Source organism: Hypanus sabinus, unplaced genomic scaffold (assembly GCF_030144855.1).
Source record: "Hypanus sabinus isolate sHypSab1 unplaced genomic scaffold, sHypSab1.hap1 scaffold_419, whole genome shotgun sequence".
Lineage (NCBI taxonomy): Eukaryota > Metazoa > Chordata > Chondrichthyes > Myliobatiformes > Dasyatidae > Hypanus > Hypanus sabinus.
The window spans coordinates 62,501-79,390 of record NW_026781298.1 but is presented as its reverse complement, the minus strand read 5'-3'; the positions used below and the strand labels follow the sequence as shown (position 1 = coordinate 79,390).

Below are 16,890 nucleotides of genomic sequence, written 5' to 3'. Positions count from 1 at the left end.
GCCCAAAGTTGCCAAAATGCACCTCATATGTGAACCCCTTCATTCCTGGAATCATCCTCTTGAATCTCCTCAGGACGCTCTCTAATGACAACACATCTTTTTCAGAGGTACGGGGTGCAAAGCAGTTGACAATACTCCTGTAGTGCAGCTTGACTACAGTCTTGTAAAGGCTCAGCATTTATATTATATTCTCTTTTTTTCCGCCTTTACCGCAGACCCGACCTTTAAATTAATCTTCTGGGAGTTTTGCTCGACGCTCCGAACTCCCTCTACACTTCTGATGCTTGGACCTTCTGCCCATTTAGATAATAGTCCGCTCCTTTCGCCAAAATGCATTATCATACATTTCCAACACTGTATTCCATCTGCCACCTTTTTGCCCATTATTCCAATTAGTCTCAGTCCTGTTGCAATCACATTACCCAATCCTACACCTATCTTTGTATCATCCGCAAAATGTGCCGCAAATACATACATTCCATCATCTAAATCACTGACAAGTAATCTGAAAGTCAGCGGTCCCAATACTGATCCCAGAGGAACACCACCGGTCACTGGCAGCCAACCAGAAAAGGCCCCTTTTATTCCCACTCGCTGCCTGCTGCCTGTCAGCAATTCCGCTCCATGTGCCAGTATCTTTCCTGTGACGCCATAGATTTTTATCTGGTTAAGCAGACTCATGTGCGGCAGCTTATCAAATGCCTTCTGAAAATCCAAGTAAATGGCATCCACTAACTCCTTTGTCCACCCTGCTTCTTACTTCCAGGATGAATTCCAACAGAAACCATGCTAACTTATATTGTCATTAGTCCCCAAGTACCTCGAAACCTCAACCTTAATAAGAGACTCCAACTGTTTCCCAGTCGCTGAGGATTGGCTAACTGGCCTATAATTTTCCTTCTTTTGCCTTCCTCCCTTCGTAAAGACTAGAGTGACAATTGCAATCTTCCAGTCCTCCGGGACCATGCCAGAATAAAGTGATTCTTCAAAGATCATGACCAATCCATCCGTCATCCCTTCAGCAATCTCTCTCAGATATCTGGGATGCAGTCCATCTGGCCCAGGTGACTTTGCACCTTAAGAGCTTTCAGTATGCCGAGATGTTTTTCTTTTGTAATAGCAATGGCACTCACTCCTACTGCCTGTCACTCGCAGACTGCTAGCGTCTAGAACAGTGAAGATATATGCAGAGTGCACATTCTCCAGTGTTCTAGCATGGACTTTCACCTCCCTTTTAATTTTATATAACTGAAAGAAAGTGATTATTATCCTGCTTTATATTATTGGCTTTTCTGCTCTCATATTTCATCTTTTCCCTACTTATAGTTTTTTTAGATGACTATTGTTATCTTGTACGCCCTTTCCTCAGCCTTTATGCAATCCTTAACTTCCATTGTCACCCATGGTTGCCTACACGTGCCACTTTAGAACTTCCTCCATGGGCCGTATCCATCCTGCAACTTGAGACCTATTCCCAGAAGCTTCAGCCATCTCCGCTAGTATCCTTCTCCAATCTACCTGGGAAAGCTTCTCTCTCGTGCCTCTGTAATTCGCTTTATTCCATTGCGATACTGATACTGTAAATTATGCTTCTCCTTCTCAAACTGTATTATGAATTCACTCATATTATGATCACTATCTCTTAATGGTTCTTTTACATTAAGCTCCCTCATAAGATCAGGGCTATTACACAACGCCCAATCAAAGACAGCCTTTCACTGAGTCGTCTCAAGCACAAGCTGCTCTGAAACGCTATCTCGTGGGAATTCAATATATTCCCTCTCCTGCGGTCTGACTCCTGACGTTTGTTTGATTTTCTTATTCCCCGTGTACATTGAAGTCCTTCATTACAACTGCGTCATTAGCTTTAATACACGCCTTTTCCAACTCCCTTTGCAATCTCAACCCCACACGCTTGCTATTTTCAGGCCAATAGATGGTCCCTATAAAGCTTTTTTTAAACCTCTTACAGTTTCCTATTTCCACCCACAAAGCTTCAACATTATCTAACCCTATGTCACCTCTTTCTACAGATGTGATTCCACCTCGAACCAGCACAGCCACATCACCAACGCCTATGCCTTCCTGCCTGTCCTTTCGATAAGACGTAAATCTTTTAACGCTCAGCTCCCAGCTATGGTCTTCTTTCAGCATCGACTCAGTGATTCTGACAACATCATACCGACCAATCTCTAATTGCGCCAAAAGTTCGTCCACCTTATTCTGAATGTTGCGTGCATTTAAATATAATGCGTTTAGTCCTGCATCTCCACCCTTTTGAATGTTGTCTATGCAGTACAATTCAACACTTTGCTCTGTCTGTATTTGAACGTAGTCATTGGCTTGGCCTTCCTTGCATTCATGTTAAACCCATCATCTACTTGTAAAACTGCTGGTTCATCCACAGCTTTATTGTCCTAGGTCCAGTCCCCCTGCCATTTTAGGTTAAAACACTCCCAACAACTCCAGTAAATCTGCCCGTAAAAACATTGGTCCTCATCGGATTCTGCCTTTTGTACAGGTCCTACCTACCCTGGAAGTGGTCCCAATTATCCAGAAATCTGAATTCCTGCCCCCTGCTCCAAATGCTCTGCCACACATTTCTCTGCCACCTCATTCTATTCCTATTGCCACTGTCGGGTGGTACAAGCAGCAATCCTGAGATCACTACTTTGGAGGTCCTGCTCCTCAGCTTTTTTCCTAACCCCCTGTGTTCTGTTTTCCAGACCTCCTCCCTTTTCTCTTCCGATGTCGTTGTTACCAATGTTTGTCACGACTTCTGACTGCTCAACCTCCCTTCTCAGGATATTGTGGACGCGTCCAGAAACATTTCGGAAAATGGCACCTGAGAGGCAAAGTACCATCGGTGTCCACAGAATCGCCTACCAGTCCTCCTGACTTTAGAGTTCCCTATTACCACTGCCATCCTCTTCAGATTCCTGCTCTTCCACACATCATCGGGGAATTGCCTGGGTTCATGTACTAGCTCCTTAGAGAATAAGAGACTGTAGACCAGTGCGGGGTGTGTCACATCGTGACTGGCTCAGCCTGGAAAAGGAAACAGAAATTTTGTTCCTTTTCTTTGGCTCAGTACTGACAGCTTAGGAGTGTCAAGAGAACGGGGTCCATTGAGAGAAAAGTATAAGTGAGTAGAGCAAAGATGTTCTAAGTCAGTAGAACAAGTAAATCCCCCCACCCCCACCGTCACCTCTGCAGGGTTGCACAGTTCAGAAGAAGCTGAGCAGTGAAAGCAGTGAAACCACCCGCTCCACACAACACTCTCCTCTCCAGAATCACGTGTGCACTTGGTGCTCGCTGGAACACCGGGGGATCTGCAAACTACCAACAGAGGGGAGAGTGGAGCCTTTAACAGCGAATCTGAATCAGATCAGAAATGTTTCTGGGCCGTCGTTCATTTTCAGACACACTAATCTCTGATCACCCGATTACACCCAAACAGTGTCTTTAACGAGTATTTTTATTATTAAAGAAAATATGTTGTGAGCTCCATGTTCATCAGATCAGGAATTTACAACCTATTTCTGTCCGTCCTAAGATGTTCGAAGGAAACACAAGGAGACTCTGCGGACACAAACTGAAAAACTGAGAGTGAACACGATCCTGATGAGTGAGAAGGTGAAGGTTTTCCAGCTGGTTGATCGATACGCTGAGCTCACGGTCATTTCTACTGTTCGAGATCGGACACTGGTGGAACATGAGCTGCTGGCAAGAGGCAGAGACCACGAGCAGTGGAGAGAAAAAGATCTCCGTGGTAAGCTGGAAAAAATCCGGACTGATCAGTTATTCAAGAAGAGCTTTGTTCAAAAATTGAAAAGATCTATCTTTAGAAACAAATCCGGGATGTCCGCAGCAGTGGCCGGAGTCCCAGGGATCGGGAAATCAACAATGGTACAAAAGATTGTTTATGACTGGGCCACGGGGAAAATATACCAAAAGTTCCAGTTTGTCTTCAGTTTCAAATTCCGGGATTTAAATGCCATTAACTGCAGAATAAACCTGAAAGAACTGATTCTGCATCAATATCCCTACTTTGGGAATATCCTGAGAGAGGTCTGGAAACACACAGAGGGACTGCTGTTCATATTGGACGGATTGGATGAATTCAAGGACAAAATCAACTTTGTTGAAGGTCGGAGAGACACAGAATCACAGTACACAGATCCTGAATTCAAGTGCAACGTGTCTGACATTGTGTACAGTTTAATCCAGGGCAAGCTGCTCCCAGGGTGTTCAGTGCTGGTGACCACCCGTCCCACTGCGTTACATTTATTGGAAAAGGCAGACATCAGTATCTGGGCTGAAATCCTGGGATTTGTTGGCGAGGAACGGAAGGAATATTTCATCAGATATTTTGAAGATCAGACGGTGGCAGAAGCTGTTTTCAAACACGTGAAGGAGAACGAGATCCTGTACACCATGAGCTACAACCCATCCTACTGCTGGATCCTCGCTCTGGCACTGGGCCCCTTCTTCACACAAAGAGTCAGGGACCCGCAGCGAGTTCCCAAGACTATCTCCCAACTGTACTCCTACTATATTTACAACATCCTGAAAAACCACGGCCGTGAGACTGAGAACCCCCGTGATGTGTTACTCAGGGTTGGTCAGATGGCCTTCAAAGGAGTGTCCGAGAGGAAGATTGTGTTTACAGATGGAGATTTGATCAAGTACGATCTGCAGCCTTCCCAGTTCCTATCCGGGTTCCTGATGGAGCTTTTGGAGAGAGAGGATTCTGCCCGGTGCGTGGTGTACACATTCCCACACCTCACCATCCAAGAGTTTGTAGCTGCAGTCGCACAATTCCTGAATCCACATCCCGAGGATATCCTGAAATTCCTTACAGAAGTCCACAGCACGACAGATGGGCGATTTGAGGTATTTCTCCGTTTTGTTGCTGGTCTCTCCTCCCCAATGACAGTTCGGGGCCTGGAGGAGTTTCTGGGTCCATTTCCTCATCAAACAACCTGCCGGGTGATTGACTGGGTGAAGGAGGAGGTTAAACGCCAGAGTGGAAACACAGAGAGTGAAGCTGGTAAAAGGAGCCGCCTGAACACATTGCACTACGTTTTTGAGTCTCAGAATCGTGGGCTGGCTCAGGCCGCACTGGGATCTGTGGAAACACTTTCATTCCGTGGAATGACACTGACCCCGATTGACTGCGCGGTCCTGTCTCATGTCATCGGACTCTGTGATACAATAAAAATCCTCGACCTGGGGATCTGCCACATTCAGTGTGAAGGAATACAGCGGCTGGGACCCGGGCTGCACAAGTGCCAGGAGTTGAGGTAACGATTTATCTCTCTCTCTGAACTTTGAAACTGAGTTGTTTCAATGTAAAGGGATTTGGGTAAATTTGTAGTAAATCAGATTGTGAAGAATTGTGACAAGTGCCCACGGGGATCGGTCAGTAATTCCCCGAGAATGGGAGGGTTCTGTGGTTGCTTGTGAAGGGATGTTGGAGACTTCATCAGATCAGAGATCAACGGCCATTGGTTTAATGGTAGTAAATCACAGGAATGGCTGTGTATCTCTCTGCCTGTGACACGTCCATGGACAATGTTCCTTCTCACTGTTACTGACACCCAGACCGACACTGACTGCAGCAGGTGGGTCAGAGATTCACACCCCCTTCCCGGTGAGAGACAAGAGACCGTCAGCAGACTGCCCCAGTGAGAAGGAAAGAAATACCATTGTGAGATTGTCCTCCCACTGCCATTCCCCGTGTGTGACTTTGCTCACTTCCAGATACACAAAGAGCGAGGGCGCATCTCCTCTGGGTCTCTGTTCAGACCCAACGCACATGTACAAAAAAATTCTGCGTCCTCTCGTCTTGTAGGATTATCGTTTACCCTTGGAATCCTCCTGTGGGACCTCTCATCACAAACCCCCTTCCATTCTTTGGAATCTCGCCCCTATCCCCATTCCTCCTGTGGGTTCTCTATTACTCTTTCCTCATCCTCCTGTGGGACGTCTTTTCCACACAACCCCCCCCCCTTTCCTGTGAGATCTCTCTTCCCCATCCCCCTTCCTCCTGTGCGATTTCTCTTCCCATCCCCTTCCTCCTTTGGGATCCCTCTTCCCCATCCCCATCCCCCTTTTTCCTGTGGGAACTCTCCTGCCCATAGAATCATAAAATCATAGAACACCACAGCACAGAAAACAAGCCATTCGGTCCTTCTAGTCTGTACCAAAACCTTATTCCGCTAGTCCCATTGACCTGCACCTAGTCCATAACCCTCCAGTCCTCTCCCATCCATGTATCTATCCAATTTATTCTTAAAGCTTAACAGTGAGTCCATATTTTCCACATCAGATGGCAGCTCGTTCCACACTCTCACCACCCTCTGAGTGAAGAAGTTCCTCCTAATGCTCCCCCTAAACCTTTCCCCTTTCACGCTGAAGCCATGTCTTCTCATATTTATCTCTCCTAATCTATGTGGAAAGAGCCTATTCGCATTTACCCTGTCTGTACCCTCATAATATTGTAAACCTCTATCAAATCTCCCCTCATTCTTCTATGCTCCAAGGAATAAAGTCCTAACCTGTTCAATCCTTCCTTGTAACTCAACTCCTGAAGACCCAGCAACATCCTAGTAAACCTTCTCTGCACTTTTTCAAACCTACTGTTATCTTTCCTATAGTTCAGTGAGCAGAACTGCACACAATACTCCAAATTTGGCCTCACCAATGTCTTATAAAACATCACCATAATATTCCAACTCCTATATTCAGTACTTTGATTTAAGAATGCCAGGATGCCAAAAGCCTTCTTTACAACCCTGTCTACCTGTGACGCCACTTTCGGGGTATTATGCATCTGAACTCCCAGATCCCTTTGTTCCTCCCCACTCTTCAGTGCCCTACCCTTTATCGTGTACGTCGTACCTTGATTTGTCCTCCAAAATGGAACACCTCACACTTGTCTGCATTAAATTCCATCTGCCATTTTCTGGCCCATTCTTCCAGTTGGTCCAGATCCCTCTGCAAGCTTTGAAAGCCTTCCTCGCTGTCCACAACGCCTCTATCATAGTGTCATCCACAAACCTGCTGATCCAATTTATCACATTATCATCTAGATCATTGATATAGACAACAAACAAGAATGGTCCCAGCACGGATCCCGGAGACGCACCACTAGTCACAGGACTCCAGTCTGAGAAGCAATCATCCACTACCACTCTCTGTCTTCTCCCACACAGCCAATTCAAATCCAGTTTACAATCTCTCCATGTATACTAGTGTCTGGAAATTTAGAACTAACCTCTTATGTGGGACCTTGTCAACGGCCTTACAAAAGTCCTAGTAGACAACATCCACAACCTTTCCTTCATATGCATTCTTGGTAACCTCCTCGAAAACTACTACAGGATTCATTAAACACGATCTACCACATACAAAGCCATGCTGACTATCTCTAATCAGCCCTTGGCTGTCCAGATCCTTGTATATCCAAATCTCTCAGAACAACTTCTGATAATTTACCTACTACTGATGTCAGGCTCAATGGCCTGTAATTACCTGGTGTACTTTTGGAGCCTTTTTCAAACAACGGAACAACATGAGCTACCCTCCAATCCTCCGGCACCGCACGCGTGGATGATGACATTTTAAATATTTCTGCCAGGGCCCCTGCAATTTCTACACTAGTCTCTCTCAAGATCGGAGAAAATATCATGTAAGGCTCGGAGATTTATCTACCTTTATTCGCTGTAAGGCAGCAAGCCGCTCCTCCTCTTTAATCTCTATATGTTCCATGTCACTACTGTGTGTTTGCCTTAATTCCATATCCGCTATGCCAGTTTCCTGAGTAAACACTGACGCAAAAAAACTGTTTAGGATCTTTCCCAGCTCGTGAGGCTCCACACACAGACGACCACTCTGATCTTCTAGGGGACCAATTTTGTCCTTTACTATCCTTTTACTCTCAATATACTTGTAGAAACCCTTCGGGTTTACCTTCACATTATCTGCCAAAGCAACCTCATGTCTTCTTTTTGCCTTCCTGATTTCCTTCCTTAGTATTCCCTTACATTTTCTATACTCTTCAAGTACCTCATTTGTCCCTTGTTTCCTATAGCTGCTAAACACCTACTTAAGCAGATCGCCAATATCCCTTGAAAACCAAGGTTCCCTCTGCCTGTTAACTTTGCCTTTAATCCTGGCAGGAACATGCAAACTCTGCACTCTCAAAATTTCACCCTTGAAGGCGTTCCACTTACTGAACACATCGTTGCCAGAAAACAACTTATCCCAATCTACTCTTCCCAGATCCTCTCTCATTTCCACAAAATTGGCCCTTCTCCAATTCAGAACCTTAACTGGTGGACCAATCCTATCCTTATCCATAATTATCTTGAAACTAATGACATTATGGTCACTGGACCCAAAGTGTTCACCTACACATACTTCTGTCACCTGACCTGTCTGGTTCCCTAACAGGAGATCAGGTACTGCACGCTCTCTCGTTGGTACCTCAATATATTGATTTAGAAAACATTCCTGAACACATTTGACAAACTCCACGCCTTCTAAACCTTTCTCAGAGTGGGATTCCCCGTCAATATGTGGAAAGTTAAAAACCACTACGATTACAACTTTCTGTTTCTTACATTGGTCTGCTACCTCTACAGATTTGCTCCTCCAATTCTCTCTGACTATTGGGCGGTCTATAATACAACCCTATTAGTGTGGTCACACCTTTCCCGTTCCTCAGCTCCACCCATATGGCCTCTTCTCGACGAACCCTCCGGGCTGTCCCGTCTACACACAGCTGTGATATTCTCCCTGACTGGTAATGCCACTCCGCCCCCTTTCGTCCCTAACCCCTATCACATCTGAAACAATGGAAACCCGGAACATGAAACTGCCAGTCCTGCACCTCCTGCAAACCAGGTCTTACTAATAGCAATAATATCAAAATCATCATGTGCCAATCCACGCCCTAAACTCATCTGCCTTACCGACAATACTCCTTGCATTGAAATAGATGCACCTGAGAACATTTCTATCACGTACAAAACTTTGATTTCTGTCTATACAAGCAGTCCTCGTATGACACTTATCATCCTCCAGCTCACTATCTGCTCTCACACTCTGGTTCCCCTCCCCAGGCAATCTAGTTTAAAACTCCCGGAGCAGAACTTGCTAACTTACTGGCAACGATATTAGTCCCCTCCAGTTCAGGTTCAAACTGTCCAATTCGAACGGGTCCCAGCTCCACTCGAAGAAAGCCCAATTGTCCAGAAACATGAACCCATCCCTCATGCACCATCCCCTCAGCCACGTATTTAGCTACATTATCTTCCTATTTCTAGCCTCACTAGCACGTGGCACAGGTAGCAATGCACCTGTGAGATCTCGCTTTCTCAACCCCCTTTCAAGCTCTGGGCTCTCTGTTCCCACTCCCCCTTCCTTCCAACTGTTGGATCTCTCCTCAGCAACCACCTTCCTCCTGTGGGATCTCTCATCCCCATCCCCCTTCCTTCTGTGGGATCTCCCTTCCCCATTCCTTCCTGCTGTGGGATCGTCCATCCCCATCCCACTTCCTGCCGTGGGATCTCTCTTCTCCATACCCCTTCCTCCTATGGGCTCCCTGTTCCCCATACACCTTCCTCCTGTGGGATCTCTCATCAGCAGCTCCCTTTCTCCTGATGAATCGCTCTTCCCCATCCCCATTCCTACAGTGGAATCTCTCTTCTCCAACCCCCATGCTCCTGTGGGATCTCTCTTCCTCATCCCCTTTCACCCTCTGGGGCCTCCGTTCCCATCCCACTTCAATCTGTTGGATCTCTCTTCCCCATCCCCCTTCTCCTGTGGGATCTCTCCTCCCCATCCCCCTTCCTCCTGGGGGATCTGTCTTCCCCATCCCCCTTCCTCCGGTGCGATCTCTCTCGTGCATCCCCCTTCCTCCTATGGGCTCTCTCTTCCCCGTCCCCCTTTCTCTTGTGGCATCTCTCTTCCCCATTCCCCTTCCTACTGTGGGATCTCTCTTCACCATCTCCCTTCCTCCTGTGGGAACTCTTCCCCATCCCCCTTCCTCCTATGGGATCTCTCTTCCCCATCCCTTTAGCTGGAGTGGGTCTATTTCAAAATTTCCCATTGACATTTCTGCTTTTCGAACATTTTTCTCTCCATCGGGGAATGGGACAGAATATGTGGAGTTCACAGGGTCATACCGACAGACGATATTACTGACATTCGGCGAATACCCTGGAGCTGGGCAATGAGGGACATTGACTGTGATGTGAACTCCGATCGGTGATTTACTGAAGATTTTAATGTTTCCTGAAATATCCGAGTGAGAGAAATCCCCTCAGACCCACGGTTTGAATCACTTTGTTCATCAATCTGTCTGTTTGCGTTTAGACTTGGGCGGAATGAACTGGGAGATTCAGGAGTGAAAATGGTGTCTGCAGCTCTGAGGAACCCGGAGTGTAAAATACAGAAACTGGGGTAAGTACCAGACTGTGGGAGATTGTGTTTACAGTCACTGGATGTCTGACACTGAATATTAACGTGATCAGTAGAAACAAAGAAAACATAGAAAACATACAGCACAATGCAGGCCCTTCAGTCCACAAAGCTGTGCTGAACATGTTTCTATCTTGGAATTTCCCATAGCCGTCCATACTTCTAAGCTCCATGTAGCCATCCTGGAGTTAAAAGATCCTATCGTTTCAGCCTCCACCACCGCCGCCATCAGCCCATTCCACGCACTCACCACTCTCTGTGTAAAAAAACTTACCCCTGACATCTCCTCTGTACCTACTTCCAAGCACCTTAAAACTATGCCCTCTCGTGCTAGCCATTTCATCCCTGGGGAAAAGCCTCTGACTATCCACATGATCAATGCCTCTCATTATCTTGTACACCTCTATCAAATCACCTCTCATCGTCTGTCACGCCAAGAGAAAAGGCCGAGTTCACTCAACCTGTTCTCATAAGGCATGCTCCCCAATCCAGGCAAAATCCTTGTAAAACTCTTCTGCAAACTTTCTATCGCTTCCATGTCCTTCCTATAGTGAGTTGATCAGAACTGAGCACAGTACTCCAAGTGGGGTCTGACCAGGATCCTATATAGTTGCAACATATAACTATATAACCATAACAGCAAGGAAACAGGCCATGTTGGCCCTTGTCGTCCATGCCGAACACTTACGCTCACCTAGTCCCACCGACCTGCACTCAGCCTATAACCCTCCATTCCTTTCCTGTCTATATATCTATGCAAATTTACTTTATATGACAATACCGAACCTGCCTCTACCACTTATACTGGAAGCTCATTCCATACAGCTCCCACTCTCTGAGTAAAGAAATTCCCCCTCGTGTTACCCTTAAATTTTTGCCTCCTAACTCTCAAATCATGTCCTCTTATTTGAATCTCCCCTATTCTCAATGGAAAAAGCCTATCCACGTCAACTCGATCTATCCCCCTCATAACCTCTCAACTCTTAAACATTACCTCTCGACTCTTAAACTCAATCCCACGACTGATGAAGGCCAATGCACCGTACGCCCTCTTAACTATAGAGTCAACCTGCATAGCAGCTTTGAGTGTCCTACGTACTCGGACCCCAAGATCCCTCTGATCCTCCACACTGCCAAGACTTACCATTAATACTATATTCTACCATCATATTTGACCTACCAAAGTGAACCACTTCACACTTATTTGGGTTGAACTCCATCTGCCACTTCGCAGACCAGTTTTGCATCCTATCAAAGTCCCATTGTATCCTCTGACAGCCCTCTACACCCCCAACCTTTGTGTCATCATCAAATTTACTAACCCATCCCTCCACTTCCTCATCCAGGTCATTTATAAAAATCACAAAGACTTGGGGTCCCAGAACAGATCCCTGAGGCTCTCCACTGGTCACCGGCCTCCATGCAGTATATGACCTGTTTACAACCGCTCTTTGTCTTCTGTGGGAAAGCCAGTTCAGGATCCACAAAGCAATGTCCCCTTGGATCCCATGCCTCCTTACTTTCTGAATAAGTCTTGTATGTACCTTATCAAATGCCTTGCTGAAATCAATACACACTGCATCTTCTTCCTTCCTTCATCAATGTGTTTAGTCAAATCCTCAACAAAATCATTCAGACTCGCAAGGCACAACCTGCCTTTGACAAAGCCATGCTGACTATTCCTATTCATATTTTACCTCTCCAGATGTTCATAAATCCTACCTCTCAGGATCTTCTCCATTAACTTACCAACCACTGAAGTAAAACTCACTAGCCTATAATTTCCTGGGCTATCCCTACCCCCTTTCTTGAATAAGTGAACACAATTCGCAACCCTCCAACCCTTCGGAACCTCTCATGCCCTCATTGATGATGCAAAGATCATCGCCAGAGGCTCAGCTTTCAACAGTAGCCTGGTGTACACCTCCAAGTCGGGGTGACTTATCCTACTTGATGCTTTGCAAAAGCTCCACGACATATTTCTTATTGTCTACATTCTCAAGCTTTTCAGTCCACTGCAATTCATCCCTACAATCGCCAAGATCCTTTTCCGTCATGAATACTGAAGCAAATGGTTCATTAAATACCTCTGCTATTTCCTCCGGTTCAATATGCTCTTTTCCATTGTCACACTTGATTCGTCCTATCCTCTCACATCTTATCCTTTTGCTCTTCACGTACTTGCAGAATGCTTTGGGGTTTTCCTTAATCCTGTCCGCCAAGGCCTTCTCATGGCCCCTTCTGGCTCTCCTGATTTCATTCTTAAGCTCCTTCCTGCTCGCCTTATAATCTTCCAGATTCATATCTTTACCTAGTTTTTTGAACCTTTAGTAAGCTCTTCTTTTCTTCTTGACAGATTTACAACAACCTTTGTGCACCACGGATCTTGTCCCCTACCGTCCTTTCCATGTCTCATTGGAGTGTACCTTCTCAGAACCCCTTGCAAATATCCCTTGGACATTTTCTACATTTCTTCGGTACATTTCCCTGACAACATTTTTTTCCAATTTATGCTTACAAGTTCCAACCTGATAGCCCCATAGTTCCCCTTACTCCAATTAAAGGTTTCCCTAACTTACCTGATCCTATCCCTCTCTAATGCAATGGTAAAAGAGACAGAATTGTGATCACTATCTCCAAAATGCTCTCCCACTGAGAGACCTGACACCTGACCAGGTTCATTTCCCAATACCAGATCAAGTACAGCCTCCCCTCCTGTAGGTTTATCTACATATTGCGTCAATAAACCTTCCTGAACAGACCAAATAAACTCCACCCCATCGAAACCCTTCACTCTAGGGAGATGCCAATCAATATTTGGGAAATTAAAATCTCACACCTCAACAACCCTGTTATTAAAATTCCTTTCCAGAATCTGTCTCCCTATCTGCTCCTCGATGTCCCTGTTACTGTTGGGTGGTCCATACAAAACACCCAGTAGAGTTATTGACCCCTTCCTGTACCTAACTTCCACCCACAGGGATGTAGTAGACAAACCTTCCATAACTTCATCCTTTTCTGCAGCCATGACACTATCTCTGATCAACAGTGCCACGCCCCCACCTCTTTAGCCTCCCTCCCTGTCCTTTCTGAAACAATTAAAGCCTGGCACTTGAAGTAACCATTCCTGCCCCTGCACCATCCAAGACTCTGTAATGACCACAACATCATAGCTCCGAGAGCTGATCCACGCTCTAAGCTCATCCGTTTTATTCATCATACTCCTTGCATTAAAATAGACACATCTCAAACCATCAGACTGAGTGCCTCCCTACTCTATCACCTGCGTATCCTCCCTTTCACACTGTCTCCAAATTCTCTCTATTTGTGAGCCAACCTCCCTCTCCTCCGTCACGTCAATTTGGTTCCCTCCCCCCAGCAATTCTAGTTTAAACTCTCCCCATTAGCCTTAGCAAACCTTGCTGTCAGGATATTGGTCCCCCTGGGATTCAAGTGCAATCCGTCATTTTTGTACAGGTCACCCCTGCTCCAAAAGAGGTCCCAATGATCCAGAAATCTGAATCCCTGCCTCCTGCTCCAATCCCACAGTCACGCGTTTATCCTCCACCTCATCCTAATCTTATTCTCACTGTCACGTGGGACAAACAGTAATCCCGAGATTACTACCTTTCAGGTCCCGCTACTCAACTTCCTTCCGAACTCCCTGTCGTCTACTTTCAGGACATCTTCCTTTTTCCTACCTATGTCATTGTTACCAATATGTACCATGACCTCTGGCTGTTCTCCCTCCCACTGCATTATATCTTGGACGTGATCAGGAAATCCTGGACCCTGGCACCTGGGAGGCAAACTATCATCCGTCTCTTTCCTGCGTCCACAGAATCACCTTCCTGACCCCCTGGCTATAGTCCCCCACCACGACTGTCTTCCTCTTCCTTTCCCTGCCCTTCGGAATCACAGGGACAGACCCTGTGCCAGAGGCACTGACACTGATGCTCCCCAACCCCGTAGGCCAGCCCTCTCCGGCAGTATTCGAACAGGATTACTTATTGTCAAGGGGTACAGCCACAGGAAACTAGTACCTGTTTCTTGCCCTTCCCTCTCCTGACTGTGACCCACTTCTTCAGTCTTCCGTTGCCCCGGTGTGCCCACCTGCCTGTAACTCCTCTCTATCACCTCCTCACTCTCCCTGACCAGACGAAGGTCATCGAGCTGCACCTCCAGTTCCCTAACTCGGTCCCTAAGAAGCTGCAGCTCGACACACCGGGCGCAGATGTTGCCGTCCAGGAGGCTGGGAGTCTCCAGGATCTCCCACACCTGACAGCGAGCACAGTAAACCAGCCTCACACACATACTCTCTGTCTGTATTGTAAACAGATAACCTACCTCGCCTCGACCCTTTATCGCCGAAGCCCCGTTGAGCCAAAGCCTTCCTACTCTGTCTCCCGCTCCTCTGACGCTCGCTCTGTAAATCTGTCTTCTTTTTAAACTCTTCTCGCTGTTCTCACTGGCCGACTTGCGCAGTCGTGCTGAAGAAAAAAAATCAGTAAATTGTGTTACTGATAAACACTGGTGATTTGTCCCGTCCCCTGCCGCTCTGTGTCCTTCACCCTCTCTCTCTCTCATCCCCAGGCTGAACAATGTCCGTCTCACAGATTCTGGTGCCGAGGATCTCGCCTCCGCTCTCAGTGCAAACCCATCACTGACGGAGCTGAACCTGAACAATAACAATCTGGGAGATTCAGGAGTGAATCTGGTGTCTGCGGCTCTGAGGAAGTCAGAGTGTCAGATACAGAAACTGGAGTAAGTACCAGACTGTGGGAGATTGTGTTTACAGTCACTGGGTGTCTGACACCGAACATTAATGTGACCAGTAATTGTGTTACTGATAAACATTGGGGATTTGTACCGTTTCCTGTCTCTCTGTGTCCTTCACCCTCACTCTCTCACATCTCCAGGCTGAGGAATGTCGGTCTCACAGATTCTGGTGCCGAGGATCTCGTCTACGCTCTCTGTACTATCCCATCACTGACGGAGTTGGACCTGAGTGAAAATAAACTGGGGGATTCAGGAGTGAAAATGGTGTCTGCGGCTCTGAGGAACACGGAGTATAAAATACAGAAACTGGGGTAAGTACCAGACTGTGGGAGATTGTGTTTCCAGTCACTGGGTGTCTGACACTGAACATTAATGTGATCAGTAATTGTGTTACTGTTAAACACTGGGGATTTGTACCGTCTCCTGTCTCTCTGTGTCCTTCACCCTCACTCTCTCTCATCTCCAGGCTGAACCAGGTCGGTCTCACAGATTCTGGTGCCGAGGATCTCGTCTCCGCTCTCAGTACAAACCCATCACTGACGGGGCTGAACCTGGAATCAAACTCTCTGACAGACCGATCTGCACGCGCTCTCCGCCACCTCATACTGACCCTCCCGAATCTGGAGCGGATCCGGTGAGTGTTTGTGTTAATGTTCAATGTGATAAAATATCAGCGGATCCGCGGGTTTTCTGGTGATATTTGTCTGTGAGTGTTGTTGAAACATTAACCCCGGACCCCTGTTTCTGACACTGTTGTGTAATCTGTTTATTTCATCATTATTCTCCCATCTGTTTCAGTCTGTTCTGGAATCCGTTCAGTGAGACCGGGGAGGAGGAACTGAAACCTCTGCAGGGAGTCAGACCCGGACTGACAGTGGATCTGTGAACATCTGAATGTGGGGAATCGGTTCAGTGCGACCGGGATGGAGGAACTGAGATCTCTGCAGGAACCCAGACCCGGACTGACAGTGTGGACCGTGTGAACATCTGAATGTGGGGAATCCGTTCAGTGAGACCGGAGAGAAGGAACTGGGATCTCTGCGGGAAGTCAGACCCGGACTGACAGTGATCCTGTGAACATCTGAATGTGTGAACATCCCCGCCCGCGGGATGAGGACATTTTGGCCGATTCCCCGCCCTCCCCGTTATCTCCCACCCTTACCTTTAATGGCCGCGCGCCTGGTTCAACTCCCAACGTCTTTAACAGAACCGGCTCAGGCCTCGCGCTGTGTGTCGCTCAGAACGGTCCCGCCGTGACGTATTTCTGCCTGTTGTCCGACGGGGCAGCTTCCGCCGGATGTGCGTGTTCGAGACTCCCGCGTGAGACCCCGGAAAATTACCCAGACAGGAAGAGCCCGGTTTCCAGGGCTCAGTCTGGGACACAGCTGTCCCGGGGTGGGATTATCCCGGGAGAGAATCCTTTTGCTCCCTTTGCTGAGGACGGTGCATTCGGCTGTCTGGCCGATATAATGATGTTAAATGGACAAATCCCTCGGCAGTGACCCTGGATCTGCAGCGATCCCGGACACGGCCCTGAAGTGTGATTTTATAATCATTGCTTCCCCAATGCAGAGTGACGGTGAGAAACGGGACTGATTATTCAACCAGTCACCCGTTGTC

The 16,890-nt window shown here is 47.0% G+C and overlaps 1 protein-coding gene across 1 annotated transcript in view; it reads left to right on the top strand.

Annotated features, from left to right (window-relative positions):
• Positions 1-16,890, top strand: part of LOC132388824 (NACHT, LRR and PYD domains-containing protein 3-like) — a 31,298-nt gene that overhangs the window by 13,145 nt on the left and 1,263 nt on the right. Inside the window, exons 8-13 of the mRNA XM_059961247.1 lie at positions 3,557-5,306; positions 10,387-10,473; positions 15,085-15,255; positions 15,411-15,581; positions 15,737-15,904; positions 16,069-16,890. The exon at positions 16,069-16,890 is cut by the window's right edge and continues 1,263 nt beyond it. Coding sequence (XP_059817230.1) covers positions 3,557-5,306; positions 10,387-10,473; positions 15,085-15,255; positions 15,411-15,581; positions 15,737-15,904; positions 16,069-16,156 — 2,435 coding nt within the window. The 3' untranslated portion in view covers positions 16,157-16,890. The remainder of the gene's footprint in view (positions 1-3,556; positions 5,307-10,386; positions 10,474-15,084; positions 15,256-15,410; positions 15,582-15,736; positions 15,905-16,068) is intronic.